The sequence below is a fragment of the Rattus norvegicus genome, chromosome 10, assembly GCF_036323735.1.
Source record: "Rattus norvegicus strain BN/NHsdMcwi chromosome 10, GRCr8, whole genome shotgun sequence".
NCBI classification, from domain to species: domain Eukaryota; kingdom Metazoa; phylum Chordata; class Mammalia; order Rodentia; family Muridae; genus Rattus; species Rattus norvegicus.
The window spans coordinates 35,877,872-35,896,967 of NC_086028.1; the positions used below are offsets into that span (position 1 = coordinate 35,877,872).

Sequence of the window (19,096 nt, forward strand, 5' to 3'; positions counted from 1 at the left end):
ATGGCGGGAGAGAATGAGACTGGAGTCAGCGGGTTTCTCCTGCTTGGCATCACCAATGACCCACAACAGCAACGAATCCTCTTCTGGGCTTTCCTGTGCATGTACTTGGTCACGGTGGCTGGTAACACACTCATCTTCATGGCCATCAGCTCTGACCCGCGCTTACACACCCCCATGTACTTCTTCCTCACCAACATTTCCTTTGATGACATCTGCTTCACCACCAATATCATCCCCAGGCTCTTGGCTAGCCACGTGTCTGGAATAGAGACCATCTCTTATGCCCACTGCCTCACTCAGATGTACTTTCTAATTTCCTTTGGAAATGTGGACACCTTTCTGCTTGCTGCCATGGCACTAGACAGATTCGTGGCCACCTGCTACCCACTACAGTATCACACAATCATAACACCCCAGCTATGTGTGGGGCTGGCAGCTGTTGTGTGGATAAGCTGTGGGCTCATAGCTCTGGTGCACACACTCCTCACGAGCAGACTGACCTTCTGCTCCTCGATTCCAGAGGTCTCTCACTTCTACTGTGATGCTTATCTGCTCATGAAGTTTACCTGTTCAGACAAACAAGTCAATCAACTTCTCTTCCTGGGAGCTGTGGTCTTCTTTGTGGCCCCCTGCATTCTCATTGTGTTCTCTTACGTCCAAATCGCTGTGGCAGTCTTTCAGATACCTTCTGCCAAGGGCAGGCACAAGGCATTTTCCACGTGTAGCTCCCACTTAACCGTGGTCATTTTGTTCTATGGGACAGTTCTGGGGATCTACATACGACCTCCAGACTCCTTCACCCAGGATACAGTAGCCACCATTATGTTTACTGTGGTTACCCCCATGCTGAACCCCTTCATTTACAGCCTGAGGAACAAGGACATGAAGGAGACGGTGACAAGGCTCCTCAATAGAGGTTCAAACTCCTCATAGCATGGACATATCTGCTTGTGCCAGGATGTCTCAGATTGAAAGACATGCAGCCTGATCTTGAATGTCACCTGTACTCTCTCCTCCCTCTCAGCCACTCAGACTATGTTTTTGAAAAGAAAGAACTTCCAGACATTAAAATAGAATATCACTATTATTACAAAAGACACTTAAATCTCAGTTCAGGGGAACATAAAATCCTGATTATATTTAGTTAAACTATACAAGAATTTATGAGTATCATTATTTCCATAATGAAAAATCCAGAGTAGAAAATGCAAAGCCAGAAATGAGGTTTCATCCAGGCCTGTCCCCCATGATTCCTGCTATAGGCCTGGCCTAGTGGGGTCTTCCCTCTTGTCGGTTCTTTTTGAGGCAGTGAAGGGGTAAGAGTGTCAAAGGAGTGTAAGACTTTGTTTTAGGAAATATTTAGGTTCCCTGTATAAAAATAAAAATTTACTTAAGTCTGTTATAATGGTACTGTAGCTGTCCTGTTTTCTGTAGTCCTGTGAGGCCAGAAACCGCAGTCTCTGGCACTTAGCACTTCATTCTAAAACAGCAGGAGATACAGTAAAGGATAATTTGCTAGCACCTTTTCCCTTTTGTCCAGATCCTTCTTGCTTTTCAGGCTAAGGGGAAGTTTGGAGCAATAAACTTCTATGAATCAAGAGAAGAGAATAGCAATTGCAGAAGGAAAAACTTTTACATAGGCAAATATGCATAAACTCATATACACAGATTTACATATGAGCATTTATTCATTTCCATTCGCACAAGTTGTGCTCAACTTGCATCCATTCTCACAATTACACACTTATACACACATATCCATTCTTACATATGCATATGGAGCAAAAGACCAAGCCCCAGTGCAGAAAGAACTCACTCATTCTGGATAAAAATATGAGCTAAATCTTTATTGCATGGAGAAAGAAAAAACTTCTACCCTTTTAATGCTAAATGAACTAAATTCAAGGTTGTAAGAAGAAAGCTTCATTCCTTTAATAAGACTAAGTCTGCCTTGTTATTAGGAAAAGACCTGTGTTCTGTCCCATGGTAAGGTGAAGCCTAGCTACTCCTTCTCCTCTCTGCAGCTTCTTCTTTTTTCCTATTTCCCTCTGCATTCTGAACATTGTTCTCTTAGTTTTTTATTTAACCTATGGTTTCTGTTATTCCACTCTACATTCTTTTTCTAGTCTTGCTCTCTCCTCTTGCTCTGATGTCACAATAATGCTCTTATTCTCAAGGCCTTTTCCCCAAATGCTATGCCTATACTTTTCAGTTCCTCTTGAGTTAAGTTCTGTCTAAAAAGAGTTGTGTCTAAAAACTTCTCCTCAGCTCCATTCTCTCTCTTCTCTTTGTCCTCAACACTAAAAACACCTTTCAGAGTACATGATCACATATTTAAAAGCTTATCACAAGTTCACACATAAAATCAAGTCATAAATTGAAATAGAAGCTTACAACAGAGAATGTTTACATGCATATCCCTTAGCAACAATTATGACTAAGCCTTCCTCACCTGTCACAGCTCCACTGAAATTTAAAAACCATAAGTAAGTTACTTGAGTAGTTCTGTATAAATAAACACAGTCAATATTTTATCTTCTGACCTACCACCTATAATAAATCATTAGCTTCCTTTTTATGACCTTTAGGTAATTGTTTTGTAACATCTTGGAATGTGCTTTGAGTAGGAGAAAGTCTGGTTACTACCTAACAGCAGTTAACTGCTGACACATCAGATACTGACAGAGTTCTCATTGCAGTTTGACTATCAGAAAAGAATCTAATAGCAGTTCCACAATAAAAGAGCTTAATAATCACTGATAAAATTTTAGGAAATCTTATATAATCATCACTAAGTCTTAAGTCATCTATTTGTCTACAAAGCGTCACTATAGGAGAGTATACAGAGATTTACATACATCTGCTCAAAATGATGGGCTAATACCCAGGGATTATTATATATATTTAATAATAACATGAAAAGCCTATTAATAACAGGAAAACATCCTAAAATGAAATCTCTCAAGTCCTTGTTAATAGGAGTAAGTCTGTGACAGATTAATCCGAAGCAGACTATGTCAGGAAGATTACCTATTAGTTATAAGCTTGTCCTATTGTGGCTCCTGACAGGCCCCAAGAACACACATTAACACCAATGTTTCCAAGGCGGCTAATGTGGCAACACCCATTTGTGGCATCCCAGGTAAGGAAAGGAAAGGCAAAGAGGGCTTCCCAATGTCATTCTGAGAAACTTCATTTGCCACACATTGGCCACATGGCAGTGACTCTCAGAGAAGCCTATGGGAGACAGCTGTGGGTTTGGTCATGACTGCTATTATCCAGCCTTTCATTGGCTAGAGTTAGGCTCATTGCAGCTCAAAGTAGAGTAGAATTCCCCTTAGAAAGGAAAGGAAGGATCAAGTATCAAGCAGGGAACAGGCTGGACACACATCCAATCTTGTCTTCAATTCCAGGTGAGCTGAGCACCAGCATTTACTTCTCTTTCTGCTTCATGACTGTGGCTGTGACAGCTGCCTCATACACCACCACCACTGCACTTCTCTATGGTAGACTGTGTACCCTCAAACCGTGAACCAGAACAAACAGTTCTTTAAGCTACTTTTGCCAGACATTGTCATAGCAATAAGAAGAGACACTGAAGAGGAGCTGGACCCAGTCCAGTGACCCCTCTCACATATTTTCTAGCTCTTGGTGTCAGTCAAATCCCCCAACAAATTTTTTGGGCCATTTCACCCAATTTCAAACAAATATATTCTAAATACAGAATAGTTAGATTCATTGCCCATTAGAAACTATGTTCTTCATGTCTCTCCTCATCCTTTGATAAGAGTATATAAATGAGCACAGAATATTATATTTATAAGACTTGAATTAATTTGAACTTCCCCAGTTTAAATTTACCATTAATCTGCAGTGATGACAGTCTTCTCCGTCTTTTGTAAGTCCTTAGGGAGTCAGAGAAAGCAGACAAAGTCCCTATTGAATCACCTGTAATAAGGCACTTTGGGGGTTCTCTCGATTCTAGACATCATAAAACGAACAACATGCATGAAATGAAACTATGTTCCAGCCGTAAAGGAAGACAAACTATTCTTCCAGCAGCACAGGTACAGCACCCTCAATACAGAACAGTGAGAACACAAGGGTCGGGGAGTGACACCTCACAGAGGTAGCCGTTGTTGTTTGCTTTTCCCTTAATGGCTCAAAAGTTCATGGTACTTGCTCTTGTGCCTGTGAAGAGTCAACAGTGAAGAAGGTAAGGAGTTGACCTGTGGGAGAAGTCTTAATACATTGTGATATCTAGATAATATTCTGGATGCTGTTTCATAGTGGCTTGAGAGCACTATACCTCACCAACTGTATACCAAGTGGAAAACATGCATTCCTTCATCCCTGGAACCAGTGCAGTGGTCCCATTATGTCCACACCCACCCAGGTAACTGCTGATCCTCCACCCCAAACTTTCCCCCAGATTTACTTTGTCCTCTACACAATGACTTTGTAAAGTGTGCTTCAAACTGCCCCACATAAGACCTCAGGGCCACCCGAAGCAGCAAAAGTTTACAAGTTTTGAACATGTGAGTGGAAAGGAAGTAGACCACTTTGGGGAAATGTAAGGTCCCACCCCTGATGGGAACCATGTGTTAGAAGGGTCAGATAGGTTTCAGAAAGGGTTCCATGGGTGGCAGGTGGAACCATTCATGTCACTTCCCAAGACACCTGCCAAATTCCTCTGGTCAGGTAAGCAGACATGGAACATCAGTTTGCTTCAAAAGAGACAAGAGGGCACCAGGGCCAGAATCAAGGGATAGGAATTCAGACCAGCTCAAGAAGATGGGTATAATAAGGTTGGTTGGAATTGGGAATTGTTCTGTCACCTATATTACCTAAGACTGGATCCAATATGCTACAGAAATGGACTGAGGTATTGAACCTGGGTTTCCATGTTCCTCTTGTTATTGTATAAAATTATGCACAGAGATATGTGCATGGTAACAAAACTGGAGATGGTCTGGTGAAGGAGAAAGACACTTCAGAATAGGACAATTGTCGAGGGCTGGTGAAAGCCCAAAAGCTCAATGAGGCCAGGTACACTGAAACATTTTCGCAAAGCCTAGGTTCTCAGCACATGCTCTATTTTCTGTCAGCCCTGGTGGGTTTTCTTTCCTCCCTTTCTCTCATGATAAACCGCTATGGTGCTAATACTTCAGTACTTAAACACTGAATTATCCCCCTTGGTCCTCTCAATGCCTCTCCCTCCACCTTACTCTTCTGTTACTGTCCCCTTGGCCACATTGTGACTTTACTCAATGTGGGAAGGGCCTGATAGTCTATTGTGCATTCTCTTAGTGTTCTGTCTGGTAGTGACTGTGATCAAATAAATGTAGGACAGCCTGGTAGGTGTAACTACCATTTACCAAGGTAGAGTCAGACACTGTGAACACACCCTCCCCCTGTTTCTCACTATTGTCACTCAGACCAGGTGATGGGGGAAACTGAGAAAAGCCAACTGCTCAATTCCTAGATTAACCAGGAGCCAGGATGGGAGCAGAAGCACCAGCCTCCTCTGTCTTTGTCTGCCCCACTTTCTTCTTGTATAGCAGAGTACAGAGGAGGGGATGTGGGGATCAGGATTGGTTTCCACTCAAAGTACAATGTTCTGTTCAATCAGAAAGCATACTAATGTTTCTCTTGAGATTATTAAATGATGGTAAGAAATACTGACTTTCAAAAACAGTATTTTTAAATTGCATTTCATCCTGGGATATTCTCCATATATTTTCCCTGTAAGCCAATCACTGTCTATCTGAGACTCATTAATTTTGGATACATCTCAATTGTCCCTTCATTGTCTTTTGTATTCTTCCTTCTTCTTCCCCTCCATCCCTTCTTTCCTGTATACCTTTCTACCTGTTTGAATGTGTATATATGAATGCATTTTTGAGACAGGGTGTCATGTACCTCCATACTTCTCTCAAATTATATGGGTGAGGATGATCTTGGACTTCTGACCCTCTTGCCTCCACCTCCTGAGTGCTAGAATCACAGAAAGGCACCACCACTCCTGCCTTGTGCTGTGCTAGGGTTCCAAGCCTGAACCTCATGGACGCTAGGCTAGTGCTCCACTGACCTATAGCCTTGTCCCTCCTGCTAAGCTTCAAAGCAGGAAACTCATGAACACTGGGCAAGAAGTCCACGGAGGGGGCTGGGGATTTAGCTCAGTGGTAGAGCGCTTACCTAGGAAGCGCAAGGTCCTGGGTTCGGTCCCCAGCTCCGAAAAAAAGAACCAAAAAAAAAAAAAAAGAAGTCCACTGAGCTGCAGCCCTGCCCATCCTCCTCTCCTTGCAGCTTGTCATGTTTAAGTTCTTTTGAGCTCTGTGGAACATATCAGTGTCATTAATGGACAGGATCTGGTCCTGATTTTCTGGTGGTCTGAGAAGGACAAAATAGCACACCACATGTACAACCTTCTCAATGCCTGAGTGAGCAACTGGAAAAGAACTTCTCATTTCTTCCATTTCACTTTGAACCTGAATGAAACTAAAAAGTATTCTTTAAGAATTCTAATTATGTAATGGCTGCTATGTCAGTACCAGGAGGTGGAGGCAGAGTTCATCTTCTGCTATATAGAAAGTTCAGGGCCATCCTGGTCTACACTGAACCCTGTTTCAAAAAAAAGAAAGAAAGAAAGAAAAGAAAAAGAAAACCAAAACCATTAAGAACTTCTTACATTTTGTTTCTGTTTCGAAGGACAACATGAATGGTCTATACCTAAAATTGCCTTTTCTTCACAGTCAGAGCTCTGTGTTCATCTCAGCTTTTAGAACTGCTTCAGTCTCCACCACCCAGAGCACCAGACAGATCCTAGAAAGGGTAACAGGTAGGAAGTATTCACACTGTGGAACTTTCCCCCAATGACTCCAGGACCAAATAGCAAGAGACCATGGTGATCATAACCACCTGCATGGAGCAGAGAATGTTTTCTCTGCTGCCTGGGGAGTTCCCTATCTCTGCTGTGCTTCCTAGTCTACTGGGGACATGTGTAAACTTAGTACAGAGGAAGGCTCTTAAGGGACACAAAGGAAGTCAGCATAGAGAGCTGCCATAGGGCATTTTCTATAGCACAGTGGTTTTTCACTGATTATTAGCTTTTCCACCTTCGTGACTGACTGACACCCTATGAGACTGTGTTGGGAATTGTTCTCAGACTAACATTTCCCAAGAGTCTGAAATCCAGATTTCTTATGAAATTTTTGAACTATCATCCTGCGTAAACTATTTTGCAGAACATTAAAAAATCTGTATTTATCAGTTTCCATTGCTGTAAGTCACATCTGAGGCAGTCAACTGGAGAGATGGAAGGTTGATTTGGGATCATGGTTTTTGAGGGGGTTCACTCCAAAATCAAGTGGATCCTTTGTTTATGCCCTACGGGGAAGCAGCACATGGTGGTAACATTTGTGTGATGTAACAAAGTCATACATGCTTTATCCAGGAGAAGAGAGAAGAGAGGGGAAGGACTGTGGTCCCCTCAGGCACACAACCCAATGGCCATAATCCCTACCAGCCTCCTCCTCCAAAAAAATTTATCTGTGTGTCTGTCTATCATCTATCTATCCAACATTTATATCTCTCTCATCTATCTATCATGTATCTATCATTTAGTTATCTATCATCTATCATCTCTCTATCTACTTATCTATTAATCATCTTTTTACCTATCATCTATCGAAATATCATCTTTAAACTTTCATCTATTACTATCTATGATCTCTTTATCCATCTAATATTTATCATCTACCTCTCTGTCTATCCATGTATCATCTACTTATCATCTGTCTGTCATCTTTCTATCATCTATCTAATTATCCATCATCTATCTATATATCTACCTATGTGTCTATTTATCCACTTATCACTTCCCTTTTTATCATGTATCTTTTAATCATCTATTGTCTATCTATCTATCGTATTTATTTATTATCTATCCATCTGATATCTGTTATCTACCTATCTATATATAATCTATCTATTATTTATCAATCAATCATTTACCTACCTATGTACCCATCACTTATCTATTATCTATTTATGATCTACCTACCTACGTATCCATCATCATCTATCAACTGACTATATCTTTCTATTTCTATCATCTCTGTATCATCTCTATGTATCTACCATTTTTGTATATCATCTCTTTACCTATCTCCCATTCTACCTTTTATCCATCTATCTATCATCTATTCATTTTAGTGCATATGACTATTTTGCCTGCCATCTCTGCACTGAAAAACTGTGTAAAGTACCCATAGAGGTCAAAAGGGGGCATCACGTCCCCTAAAACTGGAAGTATATATTTTGAGCTGCCATGAGTGGCCAGTACTCTTATCCAGCCCAGAGTGGCTCGACCACTTCCCAGCAGTTCACCCTGAAAACCACAACATACAAGCCTTCTGGGAACATCCAGACATAAGCCCATAGAAATACATATGGTGGGGAGGTGTGACTGGTAGAAACCAGTTTACCCACCTCTGATCTGAGTAGTCACAGACCCTGTCTTACTAGGAGTCTCTACATGCCATCCTTTTTCCTTGTGTCACAGAATAAAGTCCTATAGGCCTTATACTTGTCAACACTGGCCCTGGGTGAACACTGTCAGGGTCAACTCTCAACTCTAACTATATAAGACTGCATCTCATCATTTAAATATCTGTTTTAATTATTTTATTTTAAAAAATTGTGTGGGGGAGGCCAGAAGAGGGCACTGGATCCCCGGGAGCTGGAGATACAGATAGTGGTTAACCTCCTGCTTTGGGTGCTAGGAACTGTTCTCCTGTATTGTCAAAGTGTAGGAAGTCCTCTTAAGCACTGAGACCTCTCACTTTTATTTCTTCATGGGCTTCTTAATTACAATCTGACATTTCTATTGCAGCTGCATTTCTATGTTGCTGGATTTAAGTGTACCAGGCCTTTGTGAACATTCTTTCCTTTGACTACTTTCTTGGGCACCTACTATGTGTCAGGCATTGTTCCTGGCACTGAGCATTGACTTAGACGGATGTGTCTCTGTTCTGGGGAATGCATAGCCTCATGAGGAAAACACGCCATAAATGACTCAATGAGGAAACAAATTTGCATAGAGATATGCAAAATGTGTAAGGAGCTTGCACATGAAGGAACACATATTGAAATTGCAGACAGGGGCCAGCGAGGTGGCTCAGAAAGTAACCGTGGCTATGTTTCTTAATTAGTGATCGATGGGAGGGCCTAGCACATTGTAGATGGGACCAACCCTGAGCTGAAGGCCCTGGATCAATAAGGAAGCAGACTGAACAAGCCAGTAAGCAGCATCCCTTCATGGCTTCTGCATCTGCCATAGCTAGGGTTACTATTTCTGTAATAAAACTCCATGACCAACACAACTTGGGGAGGTAAAGGTTTATTTCTCTTAGACCTCCGCATTACTGTTCATCATTGGAGGAAGTCAGGACAGGAACTCAAACAGGATGGGAACTTGGATGCAAAAGCTGATACCATGGAAAGGTGCTGCTTTCTCGCTTGCTCCCCTTGGCTTGATTAGACTGCTTTCTTACAGAACCCAGGACCCCTGGCCCAGGGATGGTACTAATCACAATGCCCCTCACCCCTCTTGAATCACTGCTTAAGAAAATGCCCTACATGTCTGACTACAGCCTGATCTTATGGATGAGTTTTCTCAGTTACAGCTTTCACCTATGACCTCAGCTCATGTCAAGTTTACATAAAACTCTCCAGCATACAATTTGAGCTTGGTCACTTGAGTCCCATCCCTAGAGCCAATGGTAGAGGGAGAGAACTGACTCCTTAAAGTTCTCCTGGGACTTACACACACACACACACACACACACACACACACACACACACACACACACACACACACACACTGTTCTTGTAGGAAACTCCTACATATGAGGTATGACCTGATTCTGAACACACGATGAGTTGCAGTCTCTGACCTGTTCCCTTCAGGAGCCTGAGCCACTGGAAGATGTCCATGGGGGGAGAGAATGAGACTGGAGTCATCAAGTTTCTCCTTCTTGGCATCACCAATGACCCACAACAGCAACAAATTCTCTTCTGGGCTTTCCTGTGCATGTACCTGGTCACGGTGGCTGGTAACACACTCATCTTCATGGCCATCAGCTCTGACCCTCGCTTACACACCCCCATGTACTTCTTCCTTGCCAACCTTTCCTTCGATGACATCTGCTTCACCACCAATATCATCCCCAGGCTCTTGGCTAGTCACGTGTCTGGAACGGAGATCATCTCTTATGCCCACTGCCTCACTCAGATGTACTTTCTAATTTCCTTTGCCGATGTGGACACCTGTCTGCTAGCTGCCATGGCACTGGACAGATTTGTGGCCATCTGCTACCCACTACAGTATCACACAATCATAACACCCCGGCTCTGTATGGGGCTGGCATCCATTGTGTGGATAAGCTGTGGGCTCATAGCTCTAGTGCACACACTCCTCATGAACAGACTGACCTTCTGCTCCTTGGTTCCAGAGATCTCTCACTTCTACTGTGATCCTTACCTGCTCATGAAGTTGGGCCTGTTCAGATACACGAGTCAATCAACTTCTCTTCCTGGGAGCTGTGGTCCTCTTTTTGGCCCCCTGTATTCTCATTGTGTTTTCTTATGTCCGAATCGCTGTGGCAGTCTTTCAGATACCTTCTGCCAAGGGCAGGCACAAGGCATTTTCCACATGTAGCTCCCACTTAACTGTGGTCATTCTGTTCTATGGGACAGTTCTGGGGATCTACATACGACCTCCAGACTCCTTCTCCACCCAGGACACAGTAGCCACAATCATGTATACTGTGGTTACCCCCATGCTGAACCCCTTCATTTACAGCCTGAGGAACAAGGAGACGGTGACAAGGCTCCTCAAGAGGGGCTCAAAGTCCTCGTAGCATGGACATATCTGCTTGTGCCAGGATGTCTCAGATTGAAAGACATGGGGCCTGACCTTGAATGTCACCTGTACTGTCTCCTCCCTCTCAGCCACTCAGACTATTTTCCAAAAGAAAGAACATCCAGAAATTAAAATAGAATATCACTATTATTATGTGAATCTCAGTTCAGAATTACACTTGTATCTCAGTTCTGGGGAACAGAAAATCCTGATTATATTTAGTTAAATAATACAAGATTTTATGAGTATCATTATTTCCATAATTACAAATCCAGAGTAGAAAATGCAAAGCAAGAAATGAGGTTTCATTCAGGTCTCTCCTCCATGTCCCCCAGGAACACACATTGACTTCAATGTTTCTAAGGTGGCTCCTGTGCCACCAGGTGAGGAGGGAAATGGCAAAGAGGGGTTTCCCAGGGGCATTCTGGGAAACCTCTCTTGCCACCCTTTTGGCACGTGGGAGGCAGCTGTCACTTTGGTCATGACTGTTATTATCCATTCCTTTATGGCTTATATTTAGCCTTCTTGCAGCTCAAAGTGGAGCAGGATTCCCCTTAGAAAGAAAAGGAGAGGTCAAGCAACAAGCCGGGTACAGGCTAGCCACACCTCCAGTCTTGTCTTGCCATGGTACCAAGCATGGAGCCCCACTCTTCTCAGAAGTACAAACACGTTTTAGAGGTGGTCTCCCTCTAGATGGGCTGTATACTCTCAAGGCTGAACCATTCAGTTCTAACCCTGAACAACTACTAGACTGAGCTTAAAAAGTACAAAAAAATGGACGTAAGCGTGTTTGTGACAGCTTTTGAAAGCCCTGTGTGTGCAGGTGCCTTCAGAGGTCAAAATAGGATTTTGTATCTCCTAGAACTGGAGTTACAACTGGTTGTAAGCTGCCTAACTTGGGAACTGGGAAATGATCTTGGTTCCTCTGGAAAAGCAGCAAGTGCTCTTAAGAGCTCCTGGAACCAGCTCATTTTTTAAAGGAATAAATTTTATGTCCTGATTTATTCTCTGTGGAAAAAAATTGTAGTGTTCAAATTTTGCTGTGACTTCTGTATCTTCTTGTGTTTTGACATTTTGGCCGTGGAGGTCCTCTGATGAGAAAGGGAACCCCTCCACCACAACTCAAGCAGGACGACGGCTTTTATCTTCCAACTTATTCAGAAGCCAGAGCACCTGACATCAGCTTTCCACACTCGAGCCTAGTAAGGCTAGGTCTGGTCATCAGGCAGTAGGGTTTCTAAGTCGTAGGGCACAAAGGGATTTTCCAAACCAACCAATCCAAGCCTGTATGAGTCACCTTTTCACCCCTACCTGCAGAATCCACAACAGAGGCCCTCGCCCGGTTCCCTGAACCCTCTGAGCAACAGTATCTCCTGACGCTGAAAGCTTAAAAGAATAAAATAAAATAGCAGACATGTAGACGTTCATCTTTTTTTTTTTACATTTTTTTTAAATTAACTTGAGTATTTCTTATATACATTTCGAGTGTTATTCCCTTTCCCGGTATCCGGGCAAACATCCCCCTCCCCCTTCCCCTTCCTTATGGGTGTTCCCCTCCCAACCCTCCCCCCATTGCCGCCCTCCCCCCACCAGTCTAGTTCACTGGGGGTTCAGTCTTAGCAGGACCCTGGGCTTCCCCTTCCACTGGTGCTCTTACTAGGATATTCATTGCTACCTATGAGGTCAGAGTCCAGGGTCAGTCCATGTATAGTCTTTAGGTAGTGGCTTAGTCCCTGGAAGCTCTGGTTGCTTGGCATTGTTGTACATATGGGATCTCGAGCCCCTTCAAGCTCTTCCAGTTCTTTCTCTGATTCCTTCAACGGGTGTCCTATTCTCAGTTCAGTGGTTTGCTGCTGGCATTCGCCTCTGTAGTAGACGTTCATCTTGTAATAGCTCTTAAAGTATGAACATCCCACAACCCTAGAGTCTCGAGACAGGTCCTCAGACTTCGAGTCAAACTGGGGTTAACGGAGTGCAGGTTAAGAAACACAGCCACTTGTTCTGAGAGATGAATCAGGCAGTAGAGATACTCGCAGCGTGTGTTAGTCAAGGTCCTCTTGAGTCACAGAACTTACAGAGTCTCTCTATAGTGAGGGTATTTCTGGTGGTGACTTACAGTCGGTAGTCCAAATAACCCAACAATGGTCAGCTGTGAATGGGAAGTCTAAGAGTCCAGTAGTTGCTCAGTCCCACGAGGCTGGGTCTCTCAGCTGGGCTTCTGAAGAATTGGGTTCCAACAGATGTGCTGGCAGAAAGTGCAAGCAGGTGAAGAAGAGTGAATCTTTCTTCTTCTAATGTCCTTATGTAGGTCATAAGGTCACCGGCAGAAAGTGTGGCCCAGATTAAAGGTATGCTCCACTGCTGAGGATGGCCCTGGTGCTGTTTGTACTTTGATGCTAATTCTGTTTCTCAAGAGGGGCTGCCCAGATGAGGAGACAAGGAATGGATCGTGTACTCATGGGATTCCATGTGATCCTTCTCTCCATTTTAACTGGTCAATAGAGACAGCAGAAGCTAGCCCTTGGCAGAAGAAAAAGGTGGGATTTCTGGGCCAGGGAAGAAGAGAGAGAGGGAGGGAGAGAGGAGTGGGACCAGGAGGTGAAGCTAAGAGGAAGTAGCAGCAGTGTGAACAGTTTGCTGCCTCCACAGGTGACTGTGGGGGTGGGGGTGCGGTGTGAGGAGGATGGGGCAAGCAATTCTTAGCCCAGCAGTTGTGTTATCTGGCTGGTTTTATAAATATTTAGGCTCTCTGGTGTTTTCTATCCGTGGTGACTCAGGTGGGCAGGAGACAGGGCACAGCTGTGGGGTGGTCATTAGAGGTTTGGGAAAGCTAGCTGAGGGAGCTGGGTAAAACAGCTGTTGCCAGCACCAGACAAGGAACAAGTGTGCATTTTAAAATTGCAGGCAACATAGCACCACATCTAGATCTGGGACTTGCTTTGTCCCAGGCTGACCTTGAACTCAGAGATCTCCTTGGCTCAGTCAGTCTCCTGGGATTGAAGACATGTACTACCTTGCCTGGGCCTAAGCTTTTCATAGCCGCTATGCCTCAAGAAATCCATGACACATCCAGGTCAGAAACTTGTGTCTTCCAGCCTCAAGATCTGGATCACAGGTGCGCCCTCCATTTCTGGATTGTAGTTCATTCCAGATGTAGTCAAGTTGACAACCAGTAACAGCCATGACACTGCAAAACCCTGATGACTGGAGGTCTGCCTTCAGATCCCAGGGTGCAGAGAGAGAGAGAGAGCTGGCCTCCAGAAGTTGCCCCCTGACCTCTGCATGTGTGGTGCTGCAGACACAGGCTTACAGCCATGCATCCGTCGTATGACACACATACACATGACAGCAAAATATTTTTAAATGTGGAAATTAAACCTCCTTCCTTCCTGCACGTCCACTTTTGTGTCTCATGCACATACATGGTTTTACATTTCTGTTTAAGATCTAGGAGTCACAAATGGAGGAGAGCACGCAGTATTTGCCTTTCTGAGTCCGACCGGTCTCACTTAGCGTGTCTCACTCTGGCTGCATCCATTTTGCTGCAGAAAACATAACTTCGTTCTTCTTTACGGCCGAGGAAAGCTCACAGTTCATGTCCACCACGTATCCCTATCTGCTCTCGGCTGATGGCCACCAGGTTCTCTGTAACTTCACTCCTGGAAACGGGGGTAATCGTGGGTGTGGTAGGTTGACCTGGAGTCCTTGCTGGGATGGACGAACACAGAAGAACTCCCCTCCATCAGCCTCCACAGACTGCTGCACTTCAGGGAGGACTGCCACCATTCAGGCCAGCTAGTGATTCGTTTGGCTTTTCTGGAGGTGTGTTGACTCTTGATTGTCTGTTGACTCTTGGTTTATGTTATACAGATTCATAATTAAAGGGTGAGCTGTAATCCCAGTTCTTGAGAGGCTGAGGCAAGAGGACAATTGAAAATGCAGAGTCCAACCTGGGCCTACATGGTGAGTTCTTAGGCTACTTAGAGATATCCTGTCTGAAAAAGAGAAGAGGGGATACAGTCTTCCTTCCCCCTTTTTTCTGAAGCCGGTGTTCTCTTCCTCCCTCTGGTGTCTAGTTTTGGTACTGCAAGTCATTGAGTCCTGCCTCAGTTCCTGATCCAAGATCTTCGATCTTAGACATTACACTACACTACACACACACACACACACACACACACACACACACACACACACACACACAAGTGTGCACAGAGAGACAGACACACAGAAACAAAGACACATACATACACAGAGATATAGAGAGACAGAGACACACAGAGAAAGACAGACTGAGACAGGGAGAAAGACAGAGAGTAAGCCAAGACTAGGTCTTGGTTTTGAGAGAAGAAGTATCTGGGAAAGGCAAAAACAAATGACTTGAGGTCAAATCTCGGGTCCAAGCTTGTTGGTCTATGATCTGTTCGAGAAGGTTTTCTAGAAAGCTCTCTGTAGATAGCTCTTGACTCTGTGGTCTGCTGGAGATAGCTTTTCAAATTATGCTCTCTCTCTCTCTCTCTCTCTCTCTCTCTCTCTCTCTCTCTGTGTGTGTGTGTGTGTGTGTGTGTGTGTGTGTGTGTGTGTGTGTGTGTTCTGTTCTCTCTAGACAGCTTTTTCTTGCTATTCTAAAAACTATGGTCAAGACAGCAGCAAGCTTTCTGCTAGAGACAGGTCTCTCCGCTAGTAAAAATTCTAAAAGCTCTCTGGATAGCTCATAGATTTTCTGACCAAAGTAAGAAAAACTGCTATAAAAAAATTCTTGGATCTCTGACCAAGTCAAAAATCCTGTTAGAACAATTCTAAAAGTAATTCTTGGGTTTTCTAATCAAAATCAGAAATCCAGAAATAATTCTAAAAGAGTGTGTTCACTCTTCAGACAGCCTTCTCTAAATAGCTGCTAGAAAACATTCTAAAAGACCAAGACCAGAAATCCTGTTAGAAAAAAAATCCTAAAAGTTATTAAAAATCTTAAAAGAGCTATGTTTGGTCTGCATGGCTGTTCCAACAAAAATCAGAAATCCTGTTAGAAAAAAAAAAATCTTGAAGAGCTGTGTTCACTCTCCAGAGGTCTCCGGACAGCTCAGCTCTTGATAGAAAAAAAAAATCTTAAACAGAATTGCTATCTCTTTCTGCTAGCTCATCTCTTGGAGACCAAAAACCCAGTTTTTTATTTACACGTCAATTCAGTTATTTATTCTACGTTCCCTCTAGGCCATCCTATGAATTAGCATTCCATGACCTTAGCCCCTTGACTCTTAGGAAAAGGATAGCAACATTACAAAATATTGCATAAGAATTCAGAGATCTGCCTACCTTAGTAAACTTAGCCTGTGGGACCTCGTCCTGAGATAACCATTCTGATCACACCTGGACCTAAATTAACTCTGTCCCGGACTGACCCAGAACTCAAGAATCTGCCTGCATTTGTACGCATAAATAACAACAACAGTAACAGTAACAACAACAACAAAAACTTAGCTGGGTGGGTTCTTGCCTTACCATCACCACTCCCTAAATCCTTTTATCTCCTCCTTTAGTATCTTTCTGACAAGCTGGCTCCTAGTGCAGCTTCCTCTGTCCTTTAGATCTGTGAAGGCCCTTGCACAACCCATACAGTTGCATCCTTACATTTTTGCATAGCTGAGAAATTTCATATTTTCAAACTCGTGTTTTTAGAGTATGAGTATTATGATCATAGCCTTTTGGCTTATTAGTAGCATGCTTCAGTGTCAGCCACAGCAGTCACAGTGACCTCATATGTAAGTGCAGGAAGGGTTGCCCAGTGGTCAGCTCTGGCTCAAGATATTTTAGGCATAAGAGTTCGTATTGACCTTTGATTTGATGGGTCCTAGGTAAAGCTTTGTGGGATTTCTTAAGACTAGCACACCTCATGCAGAACATGCAGAACAAAACAGGGTATGTGGTCAGCATGTCTTTGAGCCAAGTCACTTCTCCGTGTCAATGATTGGCAGGTGTGTTACAGCAACAATATGAAATCACTGACAGGCATGGAACAAAATGGCTACAGATATTCCGTGGTGGGGGTGGGGGGTGAGTGTGGGGGTGGGGGGTATGGGCGGTAGGAGGGTAGGGTTGAGGAGTTGTCAGACCATGACAGTAGCACTATTGTATACAGCTGAACCAAGGGGTAGGATTATTACATACACATAAACAAGGCAACGTTATGTACAGCTGAAGCAGGAAGCAGGTTTAACTATTCTTGTTAGGTGCAGTCTCTATCGGGAAACAGTCTTCAGCCTGTAAACATTGGGTGCTGGGAGAAAGCTATGGTGGACGTTTTCTGCACACACTCTTTCCCACTTGGAACAGAAGGTCTGCCACCCCCCCCCCATGTGACTAAGACCATTCATTATGTTCACAGCTGTCCCCATGTACAGGACACCCATCCATTCAGGCTTTCCTCCACTCTCCCACGGGGTGTAGGTTCCATTTTTCTCTTTCCCTCCCAAGAGAAAAGCCTCAGTTGAGTATCTTTTCCTAGTTTCTGGATGGGGAGGTGGGGGGGGGGTTTGGGCGGTATGTGGGAGGAGCTTGTTGGGGATTTGATTTGTGCTTACAGGGGAATTTCAATGCCAGATGTGGGTCCCTGCCAACAGTTGCCCTGCCAATGGCTGGGCAGTGGGACAGAGACGGGACTTTGAGGATTCCTGAAGAGGAAACACAGGACCCAGAGAAGGAGAGTCACCAACACAACAACAGAGCTGTGGAAGACAGAGAACCAACCATGTAAGAATCAAGGAAAAGCAGCCCCAGGGGCCACTCCCTCAATTAGGTCTGGGATAGCAGAGATAAAGTATAGATTCATCAGAGGGGACAGTGTGGTGGCCACGGGAAGCTTTGGAAGTGGCCCAACCATCCATTGAGGCATCCCTTCCCCCTGAGGAACCAGCCACATGATGGTATAATATAGAGGCATGGGGAGGGGAGTCAAGAGGTTAGTAGAGACAGAGGGAGAGAGAGAGAGAGAGAGAGAGAGAGAGAGAGAGAGAGAGAAGTAAAGAAGTGGGGGCCAGCCATTAGCATGTGAAGAGAGAGGGGGGAAGGGAGAAGGGAAGGGAGTGGGGAGAGAGCAGAAGCAGGAGGGCAAGAGCAAGAGAGAGAAGGAGGCAAGAAGCCCCTTTTATAGTGAGTCAGGCATACCTGGCTGTAGCCAGGTAACTGTAGGGCGGAGCTTAGACAAAATACTTACAAGGTGAGGTCTTTAAACTTGTAAACCATGACCCCAAATTAGCCCTTCATTTAGACGGGCAAGCTATTCTTCTCAAGTGCATGTCACAGACACAAAAACACGACTACCACAGTTCCTCCTCTCCTGAGTTGTTGCCTCAAACCTGCTTCATTCTCCTTCCAGCCCGTCCTTCACTTTACCCTGCTTTTGCTATTTTTCTCATTACACGTATCCTCTAGAACCCTATCTCATTATGTTCATGGCTTATTGTCTGGTTCTTGCCCTTTACTAAAAAGTACTACGGGATAATGGTGTTTGTTTTATTCACAGACTTTTTTCAAATGATTTATAATAGGGCCCGGCACATGACTGTTAGAGCACAGACTCCAGCTGTCTTTCTCTTGTACTCTGAAAAGTCAGACCACGTAGTCCTGCAGTCTCACCCTCTTTGGACTGAGAGTTGATACTAGCATCTACCATGACATGAAAAGGCTCCGCAGAGTTGAGTTATCTCTCTTCCTCTCTCAGCTGCCACCCCAGCTCCAACAGATACCCCAAACAACCCTGACTTATAACTTAGCTTGCATCTAGTGCCTTTCTGCCTTTTCCTGTGACTCCCAACACACAGGTTATGTCATATGGCGTGAAACACTTGCTTCCCCAAACTTGTAAGAATAAGGAAATCCCGTCCTTGGGAACTGAACGGTCTTTGATAAGCTTTGCACATCAGATCTCCATCATGGCTGCCTTCGTCCTGATTCTAGTACTGCCCCCACTGTTGTTGTTTATTTGCAGGAAAAGAAGTTTAAAGACATTTATTGTTTGTGTATATGAAATGAGTGTGTATGAGCATGGAATGTATGCACTGACCTGAGATGCCAGAAGGGGATGTTGGAACCCAGGCGCTGCAGTTACAGGCCATTGTGAGCAACCTGATATGGGTAGTGGGGATTGAACCTAAGTCCTCAGCAAGAACAGTAAGG

The 19,096-nt window shown here is 44.0% G+C and overlaps 1 protein-coding gene, 1 long non-coding RNA gene and 1 pseudogene across 2 annotated transcripts; all 3 read left to right on the forward strand.

The window, feature by feature from the left end:
- Positions 1-933, forward strand: Or1x2d (olfactory receptor family 1 subfamily X member 2D). The gene has a single exon (NM_001000783.1). The coding sequence runs from the start codon at positions 1-3 to the stop codon at positions 931-933; it is 933 nt and encodes a 310-aa protein (NP_001000783.1).
- Positions 934-2,449: 1,516 nt separating this feature from the next.
- On the forward strand, positions 2,450-17,916 carry LOC134480783 (uncharacterized). The gene is made up of 4 exons (XR_010055602.1): positions 2,450-2,486; positions 3,986-4,067; positions 14,798-14,890; positions 17,505-17,916. It is a non-coding gene; the product is annotated as an uncharacterized LOC134480783 (long non-coding RNA).
- On the forward strand, positions 8,362-11,256 carry Or1n2l-ps1 (olfactory receptor family 1 subfamily N member 2 like, pseudogene 1; annotated as a pseudogene).
- Positions 17,917-19,096: the final 1,180 nt, after the last annotated feature.

Bases quoted from the DNA above. Each gene is read 5' to 3' on its own strand.
- Or1x2d (NM_001000783.1), top strand. From the start codon at position 1: ATGGCGGGAGAGAATGAGACTGGAGTCAGCGGGTTTCTCCTGCTTGGC.